Raw genomic sequence first — 18,591 nt, 5'->3', positions numbered from 1 at the left:
ATGCATGTATTTGTATTTGTGTTGGCTTTCTGAGAATACTTAGTTGTTGTGAAGGCCATCTGCCTGTGGATGGCAGCTGAGTTCACAGAAAAGCTCAGGCTCGGTGATCCTGATAAACTGCAATAGGGTTGTATAAACTAAGCCAGAATTTGTATGATTTATATTTATACTGGAAAACTTATTTAGATAAAGTATAATTTAATGTTGTTATTTAAATTCATATGTTTGAGATACAAAGAAAGTGTTTATGTAAGCGGAAACGTAATTGTCATACAAATAGCTTTTTTTTTTTTTTTTAATGTAAGCCAGGACTTTTGACAGGACTTTTTAATATTTTTAAATGCCTTTGAAGACATCTATTTTGCTCTTTATAGGGCATTAATTTAATAAAATAATGTAATTTATTTAATACTGTCAGAACAGTAATATTGTAAAATATTATTACAATTTAAAGTAACTTTCCTATTTTGATATATTTCAAAATACAATTTATTCCTGTAAAATAAAAGATGATTTTGAGTATAATTTCTCCAGTCTTTTTTTTTTTTTTTTTATATTTTATTTTTATTGAAATTTCCATTCACAACAGGGAAGTACAAACATTGTCAATGTTTCTTATTTACATAATCAAAGGCGTAATATCAATAAGTATATCGCAATATTGAGTCCCATAAAAACAAATAAACAAACATAAAAGAGGGGGAGAAAAAGGACTCTACATTTTTAAACACTTGTCAGAGAAATGTACTGTACAATCCCTTTATAGAGATGGTAATGTGCGAAAAGATACAGAACATAAAAATAAATGACATACACAAAAAAAAAACCCGGAAACAAGTCTGCCACAAAACCCAGTCTTTAGTTTCATGATCCTTCAGTAATCAGTAACGGGAAAAAGATTGTGTGAAACATTATACATTTCTTTACGGTTTCGACCAAATCAAATTCATAATTGCTGTATAGTTAATTTCTTTAATAACTCTTATATACACACGTGACAAAAAAATGTGCACTCTTGAGAATTTTTTTTTTAAAAAATCAAGTTTTTTATTAGAAACATGTCTATAGTAAAATTCGATTGGTGTGTTATTATGTAAACGTGTTTATGCGACACACATTTGTAAGAATCATCCAGCAGCAGTTATATAATGTACTTCCAACGAAGAAACTTATTTGGAGTTTAGACATTTTGGCTCAAATTATCCTTTACATGAGCCAAAATGGCGTCAGTTTCAGTGCTCAGACGTAAACAGCTTCAGTTTCCTCCTCAGAAAGGAAGATCAGGGCAACTGTGAGAATCACACCGAGAAGATGGGAATGGAGAGTCGCGGCCCTAATTAAGCCATTTTAAATAGAAATCGTCATCGTATTTACGTAACTCGGGTAAATGCTGCTGTTGTTTACATTTATTGACAGGTATATGTCGCTATATCTTTGTTATAATAACAATACGCTCGATTTTCCGCTGTTTGTTCGTGAGCAGTAAATTGTGCCTGCAGAGTTATTAGCGTGCTAGCTAACATGCTAGTTGAGTCGATTAGCCGTACACAAATATAAATACATTTGTTTTTACGCAAAGTGCCTGTAAATTAAACCACTGTCGTTTAATCAAACGACATTAAGAAATTTGAGTATACATATAAAGCAATTTTGTAAGACGAAGCGTGTCTCGTTTTGCTTGTAAATGAAAGCTATCCAGTGAGCTAATCAGCTAACGTTAGCCGATACTGGAAATTACGTTTTGCATACTTGCACGTGATTAATCCTGCTTTATTGAACTAATAACGTTTGGAATAAATTGAGTTTATTGTATACAATTCACATGCATGCGAAGTCACCCCATTATGCGTAAAAATCCATCTTTCGTTCATGTTTACATAGAAATGCAATTTATCTCGCTTTGAGACATAGTGACAATTTATATTTCGTGTGTTTGCAGTAAAAGTCTTCTTAAGTGTCATTCACGCAGTGTTTTATAATCTGCAGGGATAACTTCGGTTGGTAAAAGAACCAGGGGCCCGGGCCTCAGTCCGCGGTCTTGAGTTGAACAGCCATCCGACATCAGAGCGAGTGAGTCGGTGTGAACAGCGGAGCCTGGCTGCACATCATGGGCGACAGCAGAGGTGAGATTGTTTTGGGGGTTTTATCCACGTTTTTGAAGTGAAATTTACACTTCATGTTCATGATCTGTTTGACACTGTGTTTTCTATGTTGTAAGGCTATTAAAATGTTATGATTTTTAGACCTGTTTTTTTTTACCACCGTTTCGTCATTGTTTTTATTGTTACAAGTTCCAAAAACTAGTTTTCTGTGTTAGTTTATCATACCTTGCATGTGTGTAAGATAACTGGTTTGTGCTCCTTTATAAAAAGGAAACATCTTTTTAAATGATTACCTACTCTGAATCATTTTTACCTCTCTCCTCGCAGATTCTCGTAGTCCAGACAGCTCATCAGTTTCTTCACCTCCATCAGGTCAGCGTTCGCCCCCATTGGCTCCTTCAGCTGCCGCCATGACTTCCCTGCCACCCATCACTTCAGCCGTGAACAGTCCCATTAGCAGCATGGGCTCACCCTTCTCAGTCATCAGCTCCTCTCTGGGTTCTCCTTGCCTTCCTGGAACTCCCTCGGTAGGCTATGGCCCCATCAGCAGCCCACAGGTGAGCACCTGCATGATAACACTTAATACTTTCCACCGGACTCCTTGTATTTCACTTGCAGGCCTGTGTTTGCCTATGAGAGACAGTCCAGCTTGACTGGTTTTCAGGTCTGCCATCAGGAGTGCTTTTTGTGTTAAGTAGTTGAAATTCAATTTAAGTAATGTAGATTTATGTCAAAGCTGCACAGCTGTAAATTTGGACTAATATAATAGTTATTATCAACACTGTGGTGTACACTATAATTCAAATATAGTTTATTTACCAAAGGTTGTATTAAATTGATCAAAAGTGACATTAAATGCATATATAATGTTACAAATGATTTCTTTCAAGTAAATTATTTACACCTTCTGTTAGTCAAGGAATCTTGAGAAAATGCCATGGCTTCCACAAAAATATTAAGCAATGTCAAACACTGATGCTAAAAAGAAATGAGCGACAAATTAGCACATTCAAATTATTTTTGAAGGATCATGTGTTGTTGAAGACTGGAGTAATTATGAATTATTTTGTTTATTTCTTTTTACAATAACTGTTTTTACAGTTTATGATTAAATAAATGCATTCTTGGAAAACCGTGGCCATGTTTACAAAAATGATGAAAACATACTTTGCCATGACTTTCAGTATGTAATTAGACTTGAAAATGTAAAGCTTGAGGGAATTTTTTTAAATCACTGTTTATTCACAGAGATAATTTGAGCGTTTCCCTCTAAAACTGTTAATGTTTAACAGACCATGTGGTATGCTGACCTTAATTTCCAAAGTCTCCCAGGTAGGTTTCAGTTGATCCCAAAAAACTTTTGTAATCTAAATTTCACTTTCACCCAAACTAAACTTTTACCCATGGTGGATTTAGTCATTTTTTTTAGCACCATCTCCCTTGCGACACAAGCTTTTTTTTTTTACGCTCCTCCTCATCACTGCATTTCTACTTCACAGATGAACATGTTTCCCAGAAACGCAGAGGTGAGACCTTGTACCCTCTCTCACTTTCTGACTCTCCTCGTTTTCTGTTAGCTTCTCTCATGCATATGTCTTCGACCCTGTACTGTCGCCCATAAATGTTGAAATGTGGGATGATTAAATAACATCTGTTGAGGGGTTGTGTTGATCAAAATCAGATTCTTATTGATTGATAATCTCAAGGGGTTGGATATGTGATGAAATGGTTTTTGAATGATTTTGGGGGTGAAATTTGTTATCTGGTTATGACCAGTTAAGGGTTAAGAGCTAATCAGGCATGTGTTACTGAAATTAACACACATTATTCTGTAATCTTGTGATTTTTATTTTTTGTTTTTCACTAACAAAAATGAGAAAGTGTTCATTTTATTCAATTAAAAATATTCTTCTCTTTTTCCCTATCACTTCTTCTCTTTTTCCATCTGTCCACTCACCCTTCTCAGATCAACTCCACTGTGTCCATGTCGGGTCTGCACGCCGTCAGCAGCTCTGATGACGTCAAACCGCCCTTCGGGTTAAAGCCGTTGTCTGCCCACAGCCCAGGGCCCATGGTCTCTCAGAAACGCTTGTGTGCCATCTGTGGAGATCGCTCCTCTGGTACGTCACTGATGAACACTATAGGCCCTGTCACACAAAACATATAGATAATGATAAAGATATAGTTCTAAAAATCATTCTAAGTGAAAGAATAGCAAAGTCCACACCATAGCTGTAACAATGAAGGCATAAAGATACTACATAATTGGAATCACTTTCAGAACGATTTGACCAGGTGGTAAACAATACAAACATTGACAGCCAATCAGAATCCATCCTGCTCTTACAATCTGGAGAATTTAAAGCAGCAAACCAATAACAAATACTAATATTGTTTTTATAGTTACCGTCCTTGGTGTGAATGGGCCTTAACACTACCTGGTCTAGGAAGGAAGGAAACTTCTAAACCACCAAATATAGCTTCTTTTAAATTGTTCTTTTTAAATGTTTATAGCTATTGGTTTTAGTTTTAAAATATTGTCAATCCAATTATTAATGTATAAAAAAATGTAATGTAATAAAATATGAATACACTTCCATTTAAAAGTTAGAGGTTTGTAAAAAAAAAAAAAAAACTTTTTTTTTTCCAAGTTGTAATTTTTTCTTGTTCCAAATGTAGTATAGTAGTAATATGAAATATAATTTTTATTGTAATTTATTTTTAGGTGTAATTTGTTTTTATGCAAGCAGTCCAGCCGTCATTACTTGGGGTTTTTTCTGTGTCACATGATCTTTCAGAAATTATTCTAAATTGTGTTTTGCTGCTCAAGATTTTTTATCAGTGTTGGGAGCGGCTTAATATATTTTTTGTAAACAGTGATTTTTCTTTTCAGGATTCTTTGAATATAAAAAGTATTCATTTGAAATAGAAATCATTTCTCGTGAGCTACTGTCGTTAAACAGTTCAGAAAATAACATTCTGGTAAGATACCATATTGTGTCATTTTTAGTTGTAATTTTCAGTCGAAGAGCAACAGGAGAAGCGTTGTATGATTCTTCTAGTGATAAGAGTTGTACAAAATAATGGGAGGATGCGTGTAAATGAATAAAACTTCCCAAGGAGCGTTTCTTTATCCTTTCCACTTTAGCTCTGAATTTAGCTTTTTCGAGTTTTGTATTCTGAGTTGTCAAGCTCACCGAGTGCAACCATTTTACAGCATGAAAAAAAAGGCGCCCCCCACAGTCTGAAACATGTATAAAACGATGCAAGTCTTTTTTTAAATAAAATAAACCATCATGGGTGTTTTTTTTCCACATATTTTAGTAAGTGACATAAATTGTGCTATAGTAAGTCTTAATACCCAGGATTCCCTATAAGTTGTATGTGGAACTTGACTAAAGTGTCTGATTTAAAATAAAATAAACACTTGTGACAAATGAACAAAAACAGCCTTTCATTATGTAACTCTTATGTAACAGCAACAACATTATGAAACTGTCCAATTTAGACTCACCTATCCGAAAGCTAAAATCTCCTGCCTCTATAAATTTGCTTTGCGTCTCTTCTCTCCAGGCAAGCACTATGGCGTGTACAGCTGCGAGGGCTGCAAGGGCTTTTTCAAGCGCACTGTGAGGAAGGACCTGAGCTACACATGCAGAGACAATAAGGACTGTCTGGTGGACAAACGCCAGAGGAACCGCTGCCAGTACTGCCGCTACCAGAAGTGCCTGGCCATGGGGATGAAGAGAGAGGGTAAGAACAAGAGCTCTCTGACGCACCTAACACATACACATACCATGCACCCAAGATGAGGTTCATCCTTACACTAGGTCAGGAGTAGTGATGGGTCGATAATGGCCTTGTCAGTGACAGGACCTAAATGAACCATTTAATACACATTTGTTTATAAATCTAACTACATTAGTAACAGAGTGTATTTTTATTTATGTGAAGTCAGTGCAGTAAAAAGACTGCTATGCATTTAGTCGAGCAAGAAACACAGACTGGTGCTGATATCTAGAGAGCAGATTGGGTGATTAATGATAATGCACAAAAAGGAGTAATTTAAATGACTGATTATTTACTATCCTCCATTTGATACAAATGAGTCCTGTTCAGTTGTATTAAGGCCTTTTCACACAAGTAAATTTGCAGTGTTTTGGCACTCTTAAATCAAAACAATAGATCCTTATGGGTCCATTTACACTAGACATTATCATTTATGGTGCGAAAAGGCAAGGGTTTTTTTCTCTTTGTATTTTTGCCCCCTTTTTTCACCCATTCAATTTTTGGTCACATGCTCAAAGCAACTTCTGTTGCACGAAAGGATAAGAGTAGTGGCACTGTTTTGAAAACCCTTGTAAACAACACTTTAGGTTTTTTATGTTTAGGTTTTTATTATTTAATTGGTTTAATGTGCTTGGCCGAAATATCGATCTGTCACTAATGTGAGGAATAACAGAGGGACAGTGATTTCTAGAATTATGCCAAAGAGAAAGACATTAGGTGTAGGAGAGACATGTAGATTTTATAAGGCTGTTGACTGTGAATGTAAAGAGGGCATTGTGGGTAAGTCATAGACATCACGGCACAAACCAGAGAGGAGAGCAGAGGGGGAGGGAGGGCTGTTGTCACCACTAACACCTGTCCCCCTCTCTCCCTCTTTTGTTTCCTCTCGTTCTCTCTCTTCCTCCCTCTCCTTCTGTAGTGGTCCAAGATGAACGACAACGATGTAAGGAGAAAGCAGGGAGGGAGGGAGGGAGGGGTGGTTGTGTGAGTGTGTGTTTTGTGTGAAAGTGACAGAGAGAATGTGGGAATGGTGAAAGAATTGCTTTGTAGAATATTTCTCACAGCTGTTAAAGGGGCCATGTCATATATTGTTTTTTCCTTGATTCACTTTTTGCATTTTATTTTTGAGACTGCTATTTTTTTAAAATGTGGTTCTTGATTATCTTACAGCATCAATCTGAAAACCTATCAAAAATACACTTTACACTTAAATCTTATGTTGAGAAGGATGTGCAGAGCTGTAAGTGCTACACTGAAAGAAACGGCACAAAATGTACTCACTATTTATATTTTTTATGATGTTTAAAAGTAATAGCATTCATCCAGATTTCTCTTTTATTGCTTAACTATGACTGGATGGACCAAGTTCTATTACACAACATGCGCTGTTCTGTTTTTAGTTTTTTTGCTGACCTGGGAGTGTTCAGGTCAGCAGTGTCTTCATAGTGCATTGTCTTCAATTGCAGATTTGTTAAAACTTCAGCGATTATATTTAAAATGGTGATTAAAAGAAACTTTTGCAAAATGTCAGCGATTCCATTGACTAATGTTATTGAAACTAAAAAATAATTTTTTCTCTTGCAATAAGTCATAGCAATGGATGTTGGTAGGTCTATGCATGGCCACCGCACTAACCATTAGCTTTAATTGAAGAGATATTTCTGAAATATGCTGCAGTCGGCTCTGGTAGCCATGTTGGAGCTGAAATGCACCACATTAGTGCTTATCCAAGCTGTAATAGCAAGGAAAGCCCATTATTCTTGCAAGCAGCTATGTATGAGCTGTTTTTGGAGGTTATTGTACATTGTAATAAAAAGAAATTCTCATTTATCATATGCCCTTTCAAATTGCCTCAAAAACCACCTTATGTCAGCATGTCTCTTTTTTTTTTTTGCAAAATTGACATGCTACATTGGGTGTATTTGCACAAATTGAAGTGTAATGGAAACACCGCTACTATTATCAGAGGTCAAGGAAAATTTGAGTCTGCATGATATGGCCCCTTTAAATAACATGACACAGCAGTAAATATTAGTCATGTGAGAATGTTGTTTTGAATATGTGAAATATGCTCTGTAGACTTTACTGGGTCCTTAATGAAGGAATGTCTCTGGAGGACTTCAGTTGTGTGTGTGTGTGAATGGGATGTGTTGACAACTAACCAGGAACTACATGTATCTGTATATCTCTGTGTCTCTCTACACCTGTTTTCATCTTTACCGCTTTCCCTATTCACTACCCCATCTCTTTGTTCATTTCCCTCTCCCATCATGTTGTTCTGTCCTCTGCCCTATCCTTCATCTCTATTTCCTCGTCTTGTTCCTCTTCCTCATTTCCCTGTGAGCGGTGCAGCCGTTCAGGAGGAGCGTCAGAGGAACAAGGAGCGGGAAGGAGAGGTGGAATCCACCAGCGCCGCCAATGAAGAGATGCCCGTTGAGAAGATTCTGGAAGCAGAAATGGCCGTGGAGCAGAAGACTGAGCTGCATGCGGATGGCAGCTCAGGGGGGAGCTCTGTAAGTAACAGATAAGCATGTTAAAGAGGATTTCTGATCTTCAGTGTTAGGATTATTTGTTACGTGATGAAGTTCAAGACGATTGGACTCTAATTGTAGCAGCCCTATAACAGCAAGCTGGTAGAATTAAGGGCAGGATGTTTTTATACAGCTTTTTGCTAGAAAAGGCTGCATGTTTACCTAGCATCCCTCCTGAAATACTTTTGACATTTTTTTTTTATTTTTGTGGTTTTCCATTTTTTTTTTTACTTGAACAGCATTTAATTTAACAATTTAATCAATCTGTTTATTCTTTTTTTGTGTGTTATGTGCTTGCTAAGTTTCTGCACAGAATTATATAAATTAAAAAATGGATGAGAAATCTTGATTTGTATACTATTTCTTAAAAATGTATGTTTCTTTGAGAAGTTACGTTTTATAATAAAATAATATATACATTTTTAATATAATTATTTTTTGTAGTTTTTATCAGATGTCACAAAATGAGCACAAAAGCAGTCGTAAGTAGCATAGGTATATTTGTGGCGATAGCAATACATTGTATGGGTCAAGTTTTATGCTGGACATCATTAGCATATTATCATGTTACATGAAGAGATTTAGTAAATTTCTGACTGAAATATCAAAACGTAATTTTTGATTGGTAATATAGACAACTATATTGGATATTGGGACAGTCTTAAAGGTGATTTTTCTAAAACAATATATATATATATATATATATATATATATAATTTTTGCACCATTATATTCAATATTTTCAAATTATATCTCGTCCAAATGTTATCCTAACAAACTAAATCAATGCAAAGCTTATATATTCAGTTGTCAAATGTTTAAATCTCAATTTTTATAAAAAATTGACCCTTATGACACAAATGAAATGCTGGTGGAGTGACTCTCAGAGCAGCTTGTGTATTTATGTTGTCATGTATTGAGAGATCAGATGCTGAAACAGAAAGCATCGCGTTTGTTTGAGTTTGTGTATCGGATAAATTATCATTACATGAATTTTATTGCAATATCGATACCGTACCATTTATTGCCCAGCTAAAAATGACTTCTGTTAAATTACTGAAAGACTAACATAATGCTTTTGTCTTTTTTTCCTTCATTTTGTCTCTTTACTACACACCCATAATACTTCTTTCCTTTCCCCAGCCAAATGACCCAGTTACAAATATCTGCCAGGCGGCTGATAAACAGCTGTTTACATTGGTGGAGTGGGCAAAACGGATCCCTCACTTCAGTGAGCTGTCTCTGGATGACCAGGTCATCCTGCTGCGTGCCGGTAAACCTGTTCGCCTCTTTGGGACGCTAAATAACTTAACTTAAAATTACTTTTGAAGCTGCAAACACTGATCATCTTTTGCTGCTTTTATCCATCCATCAGGCTGGAATGAGCTACTGATTGCGTCATTCTCTCATCGCTCCATCACGGTGAAGGACGGCATCCTGCTGGCCACCGGCCTCCACGTGCACAGGAACAGTGCTCACAGCGCTGGGGTGGGAGCCATTTTTGACAGGTAATAGTTATGTCACATGACTACAGACACAATAATCTTTTTTATTTTATTTATTTGCCATAGGTTTCAAAAAGCTGTTCAAAGTTTTGGGGTCAGTAATATGATTTTTAAAGAAAAAACTTAAGATTTTTTTCCCTGAGCGTTTTACAGTTCCAAATAAAATTTTATCTACATACAACATTCCTTAAGGAAGTTATAGCCATTTTTTGCAATACCGTTAAAACCACTTTTCAGTGGAAAAACTGGTCTATTTAGTTTAGTAGAAAAGTCACAGTAAAAGTGGTTGTTTTAATGCAAGCACAACACCCTTTACTTTCACTTTGCGCTTGTTCAAATTTCCAGTGCAAAACCCCGAAGGGTGGTTCAAAAGACCAAAATTTATGTTTATTGGTTGAATGTGGGACAGTTTGAACCAATCTGGCCATGGGGGTGGGACTAAGCATCAACTTAATTTTAAGCATTTATTTGAAATATATCTTATAACCCAGTTAAACTGTCACTTTTGGTCAATTTAATGCATCTGTGCTAAATAAGTACCATTTTCATTCCAACGAATCTTACTGACCCTGAACGTTTGAGCAGCAGTGTATATTCACATTGATGATGGTTTACATTCACATTGCACTTTAATTTTCTAGGATTCAGGCTTAAAGCTACTGAGAATAATAACAGACTTAGCTTTGCTACATTTATCAATATGACTCTTCTCAGGACTCTTCTTAGATTATGTAAAGTTGTGCATGTGACCTGCTATGCTTATGTGTGAAAAGAATTAGGCAACAAATTGTTGGTTGTATTATGATTTGTAGTAAACCTGTGCTCATGAATTTTAACAGCTTTGCTTCTTACGACACATTTAAGGCTGCAAAGGTGGTTGGATTTTCCTGTGTCATGACAAAGAAAAATACCTTTACTCCTGACAGCCTGCCGCCTTGACGCTGCTGTATATAGTGTGCTTTTGTAGACTGACACTGCACGAACAGACAGGGCATATACATACATGCAGACACCTATATGTGCACCAACGCTCTCCTCTGCTTATAGTCTCAACACACTCCCGTTTCTAGAAATAATACAGCGCACATGTATGAAGTGTGCACTGTGATTCACTTTTAATCTGCTAGTTATTATAGCAGTTGTTTATTTCAAGGAACAAATTTAGCACATTTCTCCCTGTAATTTCTCAAGACTCCGTATTTCTTTTTTCTTATGCAAATCCAGGAATAATGAGCTACAGGCTGTTGTTTTAAATCAGCTCATTCTAGGTGTTCTGTGCTACAGTTTGTGATGTTCATATGAAATTGTCTTTTGTTGCCATTCATAATGTCTCTGCTTCAGAAATGAGCCTCCCTGTCCTTGTGCTTCACTGTCCATTTCGCCTGATTTTTGCAGCGCTTCATTGTGTGATGTTTGCACATGCTTCCCGCTTTGCTTGATTGGCTCATGCTTTAGATGCTATTTAACCTTCTGTGCAAAGTCTGATACGTGTTCACCATCATTGTATGTGCATTAAATGCTGTTAAGATATGCTGAGTGTTATAGTACTTAATGATACCATAACTAAAACAATAAGTAGTTAATATTCCTCATTCAGGGCTCAATAATAATGATTTTGTCCAAATTTGGACTGGCTGCACTTGAAATTCTAAATTATATAGCATCATTTTCATAGATTGAAGATTTCTTTTTATTAAAACTTATATAATACAATATAAAAGAAGTTTAAATGCATAACATATGTCTTGTAATGCACAGTATGCATTGTATGCCCTCATGAATAATTGTAGCTGTAGTTATAAAAGATTTACCTAGTACCTACCTAGTAACTTACCTAGTAGTCATGGTCACACTTTTAGAAAGTGTAATGCATTAAAACACATGACAAACCTGAATGCATAAATACATTACAACTTTAATGCTTTATACGTAGGCTTTAAATTATATATTTTTTTTGTAATATGAATAAGCTAGAATGTTAATGTGTATAACAGTTATATTTAGCTTATCCTATTTTAATTGGTGTTCACCAATTTGGAAGTATTTTAATTGATTTTGTGGAACATCAAGGTTTTAGACTTAAAATAATATGTATGTGAATATGTTAAAGTGCATGTGTTTATTGTTGAGCCCTGAGTTTATCCTTTCAAATATGTTCATGTCATTGTATTTGTTGTGTGCTGGGGATTGCCATTTTAAGCTTTGCTGTTGCCAACCCATAATCCGTCCGCCTTCCTTTCAACAAGAGCCTGTAGCTTGTTACTCTTTGAACTGGGCCTACCGCCAACATACGTGGAGTCTTAACGTCTCTGCCTGGGCCTTTCTGGAGCGGGGAGACATTATATAACAATGAAATGTGAAATGACATTTTAATAACACATTGTGATTGAACACACAGGGAGAGTGCGCACAATGCAGAGGTTGGGGCCATATTCGACAGGTAATGACACTCCGCCACACGCCATAAACAAACAGCAGCAGTCACGAAAGCCTGTAGCTTGAGACAGTTTATTTTGGATTAAATTATGTTTGGGGCAGGTAAAGACCAAACTGAACTTGTGTATGTGTGTGACTGATTGAAAGCGTTGCTTGGATTTGCAGGCTAACAAGAGTGACTGATGTTTTATGTGGCATGCTGTTTTTTAAACGTTAATGTCCTTTTTGTCCTGTTAAGGCTGTTGCATAACCAGGAATTTATGTGTTTTGAATATATTTTGAAGAGGCTATGAAAAGAGCTTTACAGAGCTTTTTCTGTTGCCTCATTGTGATTTGGCGTACTTCAGATATTAACCTGAATCTTCTTTTTCCTGTCTTTCATCCCTCGTTCCTGCCCTCATTTTAATGGAATCAGGGTGCTGACGGAGCTGGTGAGCAAGATGAGGGACATGCAGATGGATAAAACAGAGTTGGGCTGCCTGAGAGCCATCATCCTCTTCAACCCAGGTCAGAATACAGAGGCATACACATTCATTCGTGCTAGGGATGCCACTTTTTTTTTTTTTTTTTTTCATAGAATGAATACAATACAGGTAAAAAAAATTTGTTTTCTTCAAGTTCACTTTCAGTTAAGGTCTTTTGTGTGGTGTTTTTTTTTTATTAAAAATGGCTTCAAAGGAGCTACTAAAGAAGAGCATATCCAATATCTGTTTTATATGCAATTTTTTTTCTCACCACTATCGCGCTATTACTTAAACAGCCATATATTCACTCTCTAAGAAGTGAATGCTGTTTTTTTTTTTCATGGACTATTCAGCATAAACCTTTAGTTATACATTATTTGTTTTTAATCATGATCTCTTTTAATCAATAATGATAAAATGTGTTGTACAAATGTCTGCTGCTTTCACTGTTCATTTTAGCACCGTTATATTTTCAGTGACAGAGCTGCTGACATTTAGCATTTGCACATTAGTACAATTTTATTGCAATATATCACTATTTTAAATAACCACACATCTCAGAAGCCAGTATATTGTTACGCTGAACATAATAGCAGCTTATCATTTCATGTTTGTGCAGATGCAAAGGGATTGTCAAGCCCAAGTGAAGTGGAGCTGCTGAGGGAAAAGGTCTATGCATCGCTGGAGGCTTATTGTAAACAGAGATATCCCGACCAGCAGGGCAGGTAGAGTATGTTTTTTTTTTTTTTTTTTTTTCTTCTAAGTTATTGATGTAAAATGCCATCTAAAATCTCTCTAGAGGGGAAAAACACAGTGCCAAGTGGGTTACAGTTTGACTGCAGTTTCTCTACGTCTCATTTGGCTTTCAGGTTTGCCAAACTCCTCCTCCGACTGCCAGCGTTGCGCTCCATTGGCTTGAAATGCCTGGAGCACCTGTTCTTCTTCAAGCTGATTGGAGACACCCCAATCGACACCTTCTTAATGGAAATGCTTGAAGCACCGCATCAGCTCACCTAACCTGGAGCGGTCTCGATCCAGTTCAATCCGGTTTGCACCAGGGTATCGCAGTCCTCCCCCGGACTCTGGGGCTTTACTGTGTCTCACTTCCCATTAACACCTTCCCCCACAATTCTCTCCTACACGTTCTCCCTACCGCACCTTCAAACCAGTACAGCCCTGAAAAAAAGACTCTAAGCTGTCTGAAAAAAAACTTGTTTTCCATGTAACGTTTTACACAGTAAGAGCTGTCCAGAGAGATCTTATTTTTCAAATTCCCTGGAGGTTCTAAATCCTAAGCTTCTGCTTCCAGTTTTAGAACTCTCGTATTGATTCTAGAGATCTCTGTGTGTCGTTTTGGTTTGTATGTTACTCTGAATGCACGAACTGTACTTTTATTTTTATTTTTTGTTTGTCACTGCAGTTAGACGGCCCGTCGGCTGAATTTACAGTGCATGTGTGACCGGAGCGAGAGTCCGCCGAGCCCCGTGGCTGGTACGAATCAAGTCGCGGCAGACCTGCCCGTTTGTTATTTTTTGACTGTGGAATACTGCTAACGTGCTATCTTCAGGATTTTTACCTTGAAATCCTACTTTGTACTGTACTCATGAAATGAGTCCGATTTATAAACGGCATTGGAAATTCTCGGCCTGCTGCATCTGGCCCTTATGAAGTGCAGGCTGGAGTTTTACATTTGTGAATAAATGTATGCAGGTTTTGTTGGACATGAATTTTTGATCATGTTCCAAGGAGCGCCTAAAGGCACAGATTAAATCTCGCAGGAGAATCCTGCTCTTTTTGGCTGCAATAGGAGGGTCGACCTTTTTTTTTTTGACTTGTGTTGTTTTTAAATAGGCTGGTATTGGTGTTGGTACCTTCTAGAGGACCTTATACCTTTGCCACTTCTTAATTTTCCCCAAGTTTCATTTGGTCCATTTCCTCAAATTCCTCAAATGGGAACCAAATCCACACCCCCCCCAAAAGACAAATATTTATAGTGTGTATGTGTGCTGTGAAGTATGTCCAACCACTCTTGTCCTTTCCATGTGATCGGTGTTGCAGGCCTTTTCTTTTGTTCATGAAATCAGCTTGTCATCAGGCTCCTCTGGAATTAACTGGTACTAACTTTTTTTTGACATAGTAAAAAAACAACTGTGATTCTGATTTGTTTAAAGGCTGGAATTCACTACATGATCCCAATTAACTGTCTGGAAGAGTTGATGCTAGTCAATGAAAGTTGGAGCTAGTGAGCAGATTTTAGACATTCAGCGATTGATCAGTTTCACCTAAAATCGCACCTAAAAGTCTTTCAATTTTGATTATCTCCAGACTGATTCCATCCAGTCAGAGAATATCAAACATTCTTGATATTTTAATCAGATTTTAGAAAGAATTTTTTCATTTTACGTCTGTACTAGTTACAGGAAGGCTCTTTTTGTGTATGATGCCTGGTTTATTAAGTATGACGCCCTGCGTTTTAACATCTAGTGTATTCCAGCCTTCACATGTTCTAGTAGAATCACCTTCTACATTCCATCCATACAGGTTGCTTCACTTATAGCAACTCACTTAATCCTGCAAGAAGGTATTATCGAACACATCCGTCTGATTCAACAGCGACTTAGTCGTTCTGTGTTCAATCTGAAAGGTCGACGTGTCAAAACCAGCATCCATCACAATCTCTATGCATTTATGTGAGAGCGAAAGCATAGTCTTGGAGAAAGACTGAACATGCCGTCAGGGAAAGAATCCAGCAAACGCACCAGTATTAATGGTGGGTACCATTTTTTTTTCTCTACGAAAACTTGTTGGTTTTCGTGGCTCAAACCAAGTAATTTTAGGCAGAGACTTGAGATCAAATACTGACAGTATTTGAAGTTTTTCTATAAAAGAATAGCTAGAGATTGCAAATGGTCCCACCTGTTTTTGGTGCTAATAATGACATACTTGTTGACACCAAAATAGATGCACAGTGGTGGTCGAAATATGCAATTTCTCCAATAAGCTTGAATTTGATATGCCAACTACTTGTTTAATACACAATTATCCACCTACATGCAGATTCCTATTACTATCTGTACTCTTGTACAAGTGTTTTATACATCCACAAGGTGCTTAAATCTGAATCTGATTGAGCATCAGAAACGATGGACTGATGGATTGTATCGTGATCCATAATACATCAGCCATTGACATGTGACTGAATCCAGACTTCCAGTGATAGCTTTGAATCTTCTAGTTTAACTTCCCCATGTGTTTGTTTTGTTGAGGCTATAGGAGAAATCCTGTTTCCAGTCTTTTCAATGTGATCAACAACCGACCTCCGGTCCTTAAATTTGGCTTCCCGTTAGTTTAGAGGTTTCTGTGTTTTCTTGCATGTCTTGTCTGCCAGGTTTCCATTTATCCAGGAATTGAAGCTAATTGGGTTGGTGTTGATGGTCTGCTTTATATCTGAACGGTGGGAAGGCTTATTTGATTGATTGTGCACTGTATGCTCATGTTTTACATGGGCTGTCAGTCAGCCTCTGGTGGTGTGTGTGTGTGTGTGTGAGCATGAAGCAATGCAGAAGAAGTCCTATGTGAAAGATACATACAAGAGGCGTTCCTTGAAATGGAGTGCAATGGCCCCCGTCTCCTATTACTTGATTGCAGTTTGCCATAATCGACTTTTCGCTTGAATGCATATTAATCCAGACATACGCTGTGAGCTTGTGTGTTCGTGTGGCCGACCCTCCCTGTCTTTTGGGGTCCACTTTTATTTTCTCTCCCTGAAAATTGTTACTTTATTCACAACTTCATCTTTTAACGGCTCTCTAGGGTTGCAAAGCGTTCATAAAAATGAATAATCTATGGCTTGCACAGGTTTTCGTACCATTCGTCTCGTAACCCCTGAATTACCCATGATGCACCTGAACTGATTCAGCACTGCCAAACAGGTGCGAGGGGAGTGTTTTCTTGGGTGTTCCTGACTAACCCTTACTGGTTGACTGTGTACTGTGATGATCACTAAGCAGAGCCCCTATTGCAACTATTTATACAGAGCTGAGTCAGACATCCAGAGGGTTCTGTTAGTGCGTGTTTTCTAAGGCCTCGTTGCTGCAATTTAAGTCGTCAGACGCGGGAAAGCCCTCCTGTTTGTGTGTCTTTAAAAAATATGCACAGTGCGAACTTGAATTAACCTCTGCCTGAGAGTGAAGTGGTTATGCACGTTACCGTCTGATTCGCTTTAGTTTACCGCTGAATGTTTGCTCGTGTAAAGAGAGAGAGATGCGTTAGATATGAGTGAATTTGCACAAAACCTTTCGGGAATGTGTCTGGGTCACGTCTCATTACAAAACCGAAAGAAGGAAATGTATGGCCAAGTCTATTTTTAAGACCTTTTTAATGCTCGTTTTACTTTTTCATCACTGTAAAGTGTTATTTAAATTGCGAATTATCCTGATTTATATAAAAATCACTGGCCTGCATTAGTGAAAATCACTATTTAGAGTAATTGTAATGATGCCTTTTTTTAATTACCAGTATTTTTCCCGTTAGATTTTGAGGTGAAATGTGACCCATACGTGTTTTTGTGAGATTCACTCATATTCAGGATCGTGTTTGACAGATGTACAGCTGAAGGGGGGCTATATGATGATGATTTTGTATTTGTTAATGAATGGCCGATGGAAACGGTGATTAAGTGGGAGGCTTTAAGAGATTACAGACTTGATATGAAAGAGCTTTCTTAATTTACTCCCACCAAAAGAAAAAAAATAATGCTTCTCACTGTTTTCTGACTGCTCTTTTCTTATGCTTTACATCTTTGTGTATCCTGACGTATTAGTGCAAAACTGTTATGTTATTTGGGGTCTTCCCCCTCCCCACACCCTTCCCTCTTCATTTTTCTTGTCTAGTTTTTAAATCTGTCTCCAGCAGTTGTGGAAATGATTGACTGTACTGAGTGTGGAGAAAGAAAAATGTCTTTCTTTTTTGCTTTATTGTCATTAATTCAGAATCTGTTTTTGTTGGATGTACCATGTGTAAGTAAAGGTTTTAATACAGCACAGTTGTGTCAACTTTTTTTATTTTCTCTTTACAATCTGCCTTCCTTGTCACAAACAAGTTGAAGTACTTTTCACATCACTTCTTAAATCTCAAGCGGTATCCTGTTGAGATAGGTGACTAATAAATCTAAAACGTTACTGTTAATGATTTTGTACATGATTAGTTATGACATCTAAAGTATGCATTTTAATATTTCATATAAATGTACAAGTATAAAATATTCTAGCCTAAATTCTTAATGCTGAGACATGAAAAAGATTTTAATGGGCATGTAAATTAAACTTAAATTACTGTTATTTAGTAGAATTGAGATACTATTAGTTTTTGTCAATATTTTGAACCTTTTTATGTGTGTGTATGTGTGTGTGTGTGTGTGTGTGTATATATATATATATATGTATATGTATATATATATGTATATATATGTATATGTGTCATATTCTAATATACCAGACATCAATGGAAAGTTTATTTATTCAGCTTTCATTCAAAAAACTCTTAACAAATATTTTGTTTTTTAAGTTTTGTTTTGGGTCCAGGTTCACACACACTCTCATTTCATGTTAAATTTAAAGTTTTAATAATTTTTTTTGTCAATTGTGTTTGATGTTTTACATTTCTTTTTCAGTTAATTATTTCAGGTACAAAATGTTATGGGTTAACTACAGTAACCTTGAATTGAATTCCTATTTCCTCTTTTTAAAATCATGTTATTTTTTAA

The 18,591-nt window shown here is 36.7% G+C and overlaps 1 protein-coding gene across 8 annotated transcripts; it reads left to right on the top strand.

Moving 5' to 3' along the window:
* Positions 1-1,250: 1,250 nt before the first annotated feature.
* Positions 1,251-17,869, top strand: rxrba (retinoid x receptor, beta a). 8 transcript variants are annotated; one of them, XM_043232962.1, is made up of 14 exons: positions 1,251-1,383; positions 1,987-2,123; positions 2,430-2,659; positions 3,602-3,628; positions 4,069-4,222; positions 5,676-5,855; positions 6,811-6,834; positions 8,244-8,404; positions 9,566-9,695; positions 9,798-9,930; positions 12,326-12,367; positions 12,779-12,870; positions 13,447-13,552; positions 13,697-17,869. In XM_043232962.1, exons 2-14 carry the CDS (start codon positions 2,108-2,110, stop codon positions 13,842-13,844), a joined length of 1,443 nt encoding a protein of 480 aa, XP_043088897.1. In that variant the 5' UTR covers positions 1,251-1,383; positions 1,987-2,107; the 3' UTR covers positions 13,845-17,869. The 8 variants fall into 8 exon arrangements, with proteins under 8 accessions (XP_043088897.1, XP_043088896.1, XP_043088899.1 ...); XM_043232961.1 differs by having other exon boundaries at positions 1,266-1,416; XM_043232964.1 differs by lacking the exon at positions 3,602-3,628 and having other exon boundaries at positions 1,266-1,416.
* The last annotated feature ends 722 nt before the right edge of the window (positions 17,870-18,591 follow it).

This window comes from Puntigrus tetrazona, unplaced genomic scaffold (genome assembly GCF_018831695.1).
Source record: "Puntigrus tetrazona isolate hp1 unplaced genomic scaffold, ASM1883169v1 S000000746, whole genome shotgun sequence".
Taxonomy (NCBI): domain Eukaryota; kingdom Metazoa; phylum Chordata; class Actinopteri; order Cypriniformes; family Cyprinidae; genus Puntigrus; species Puntigrus tetrazona.
This window is presented reverse-complemented; position numbering and strand designations above follow the sequence as displayed.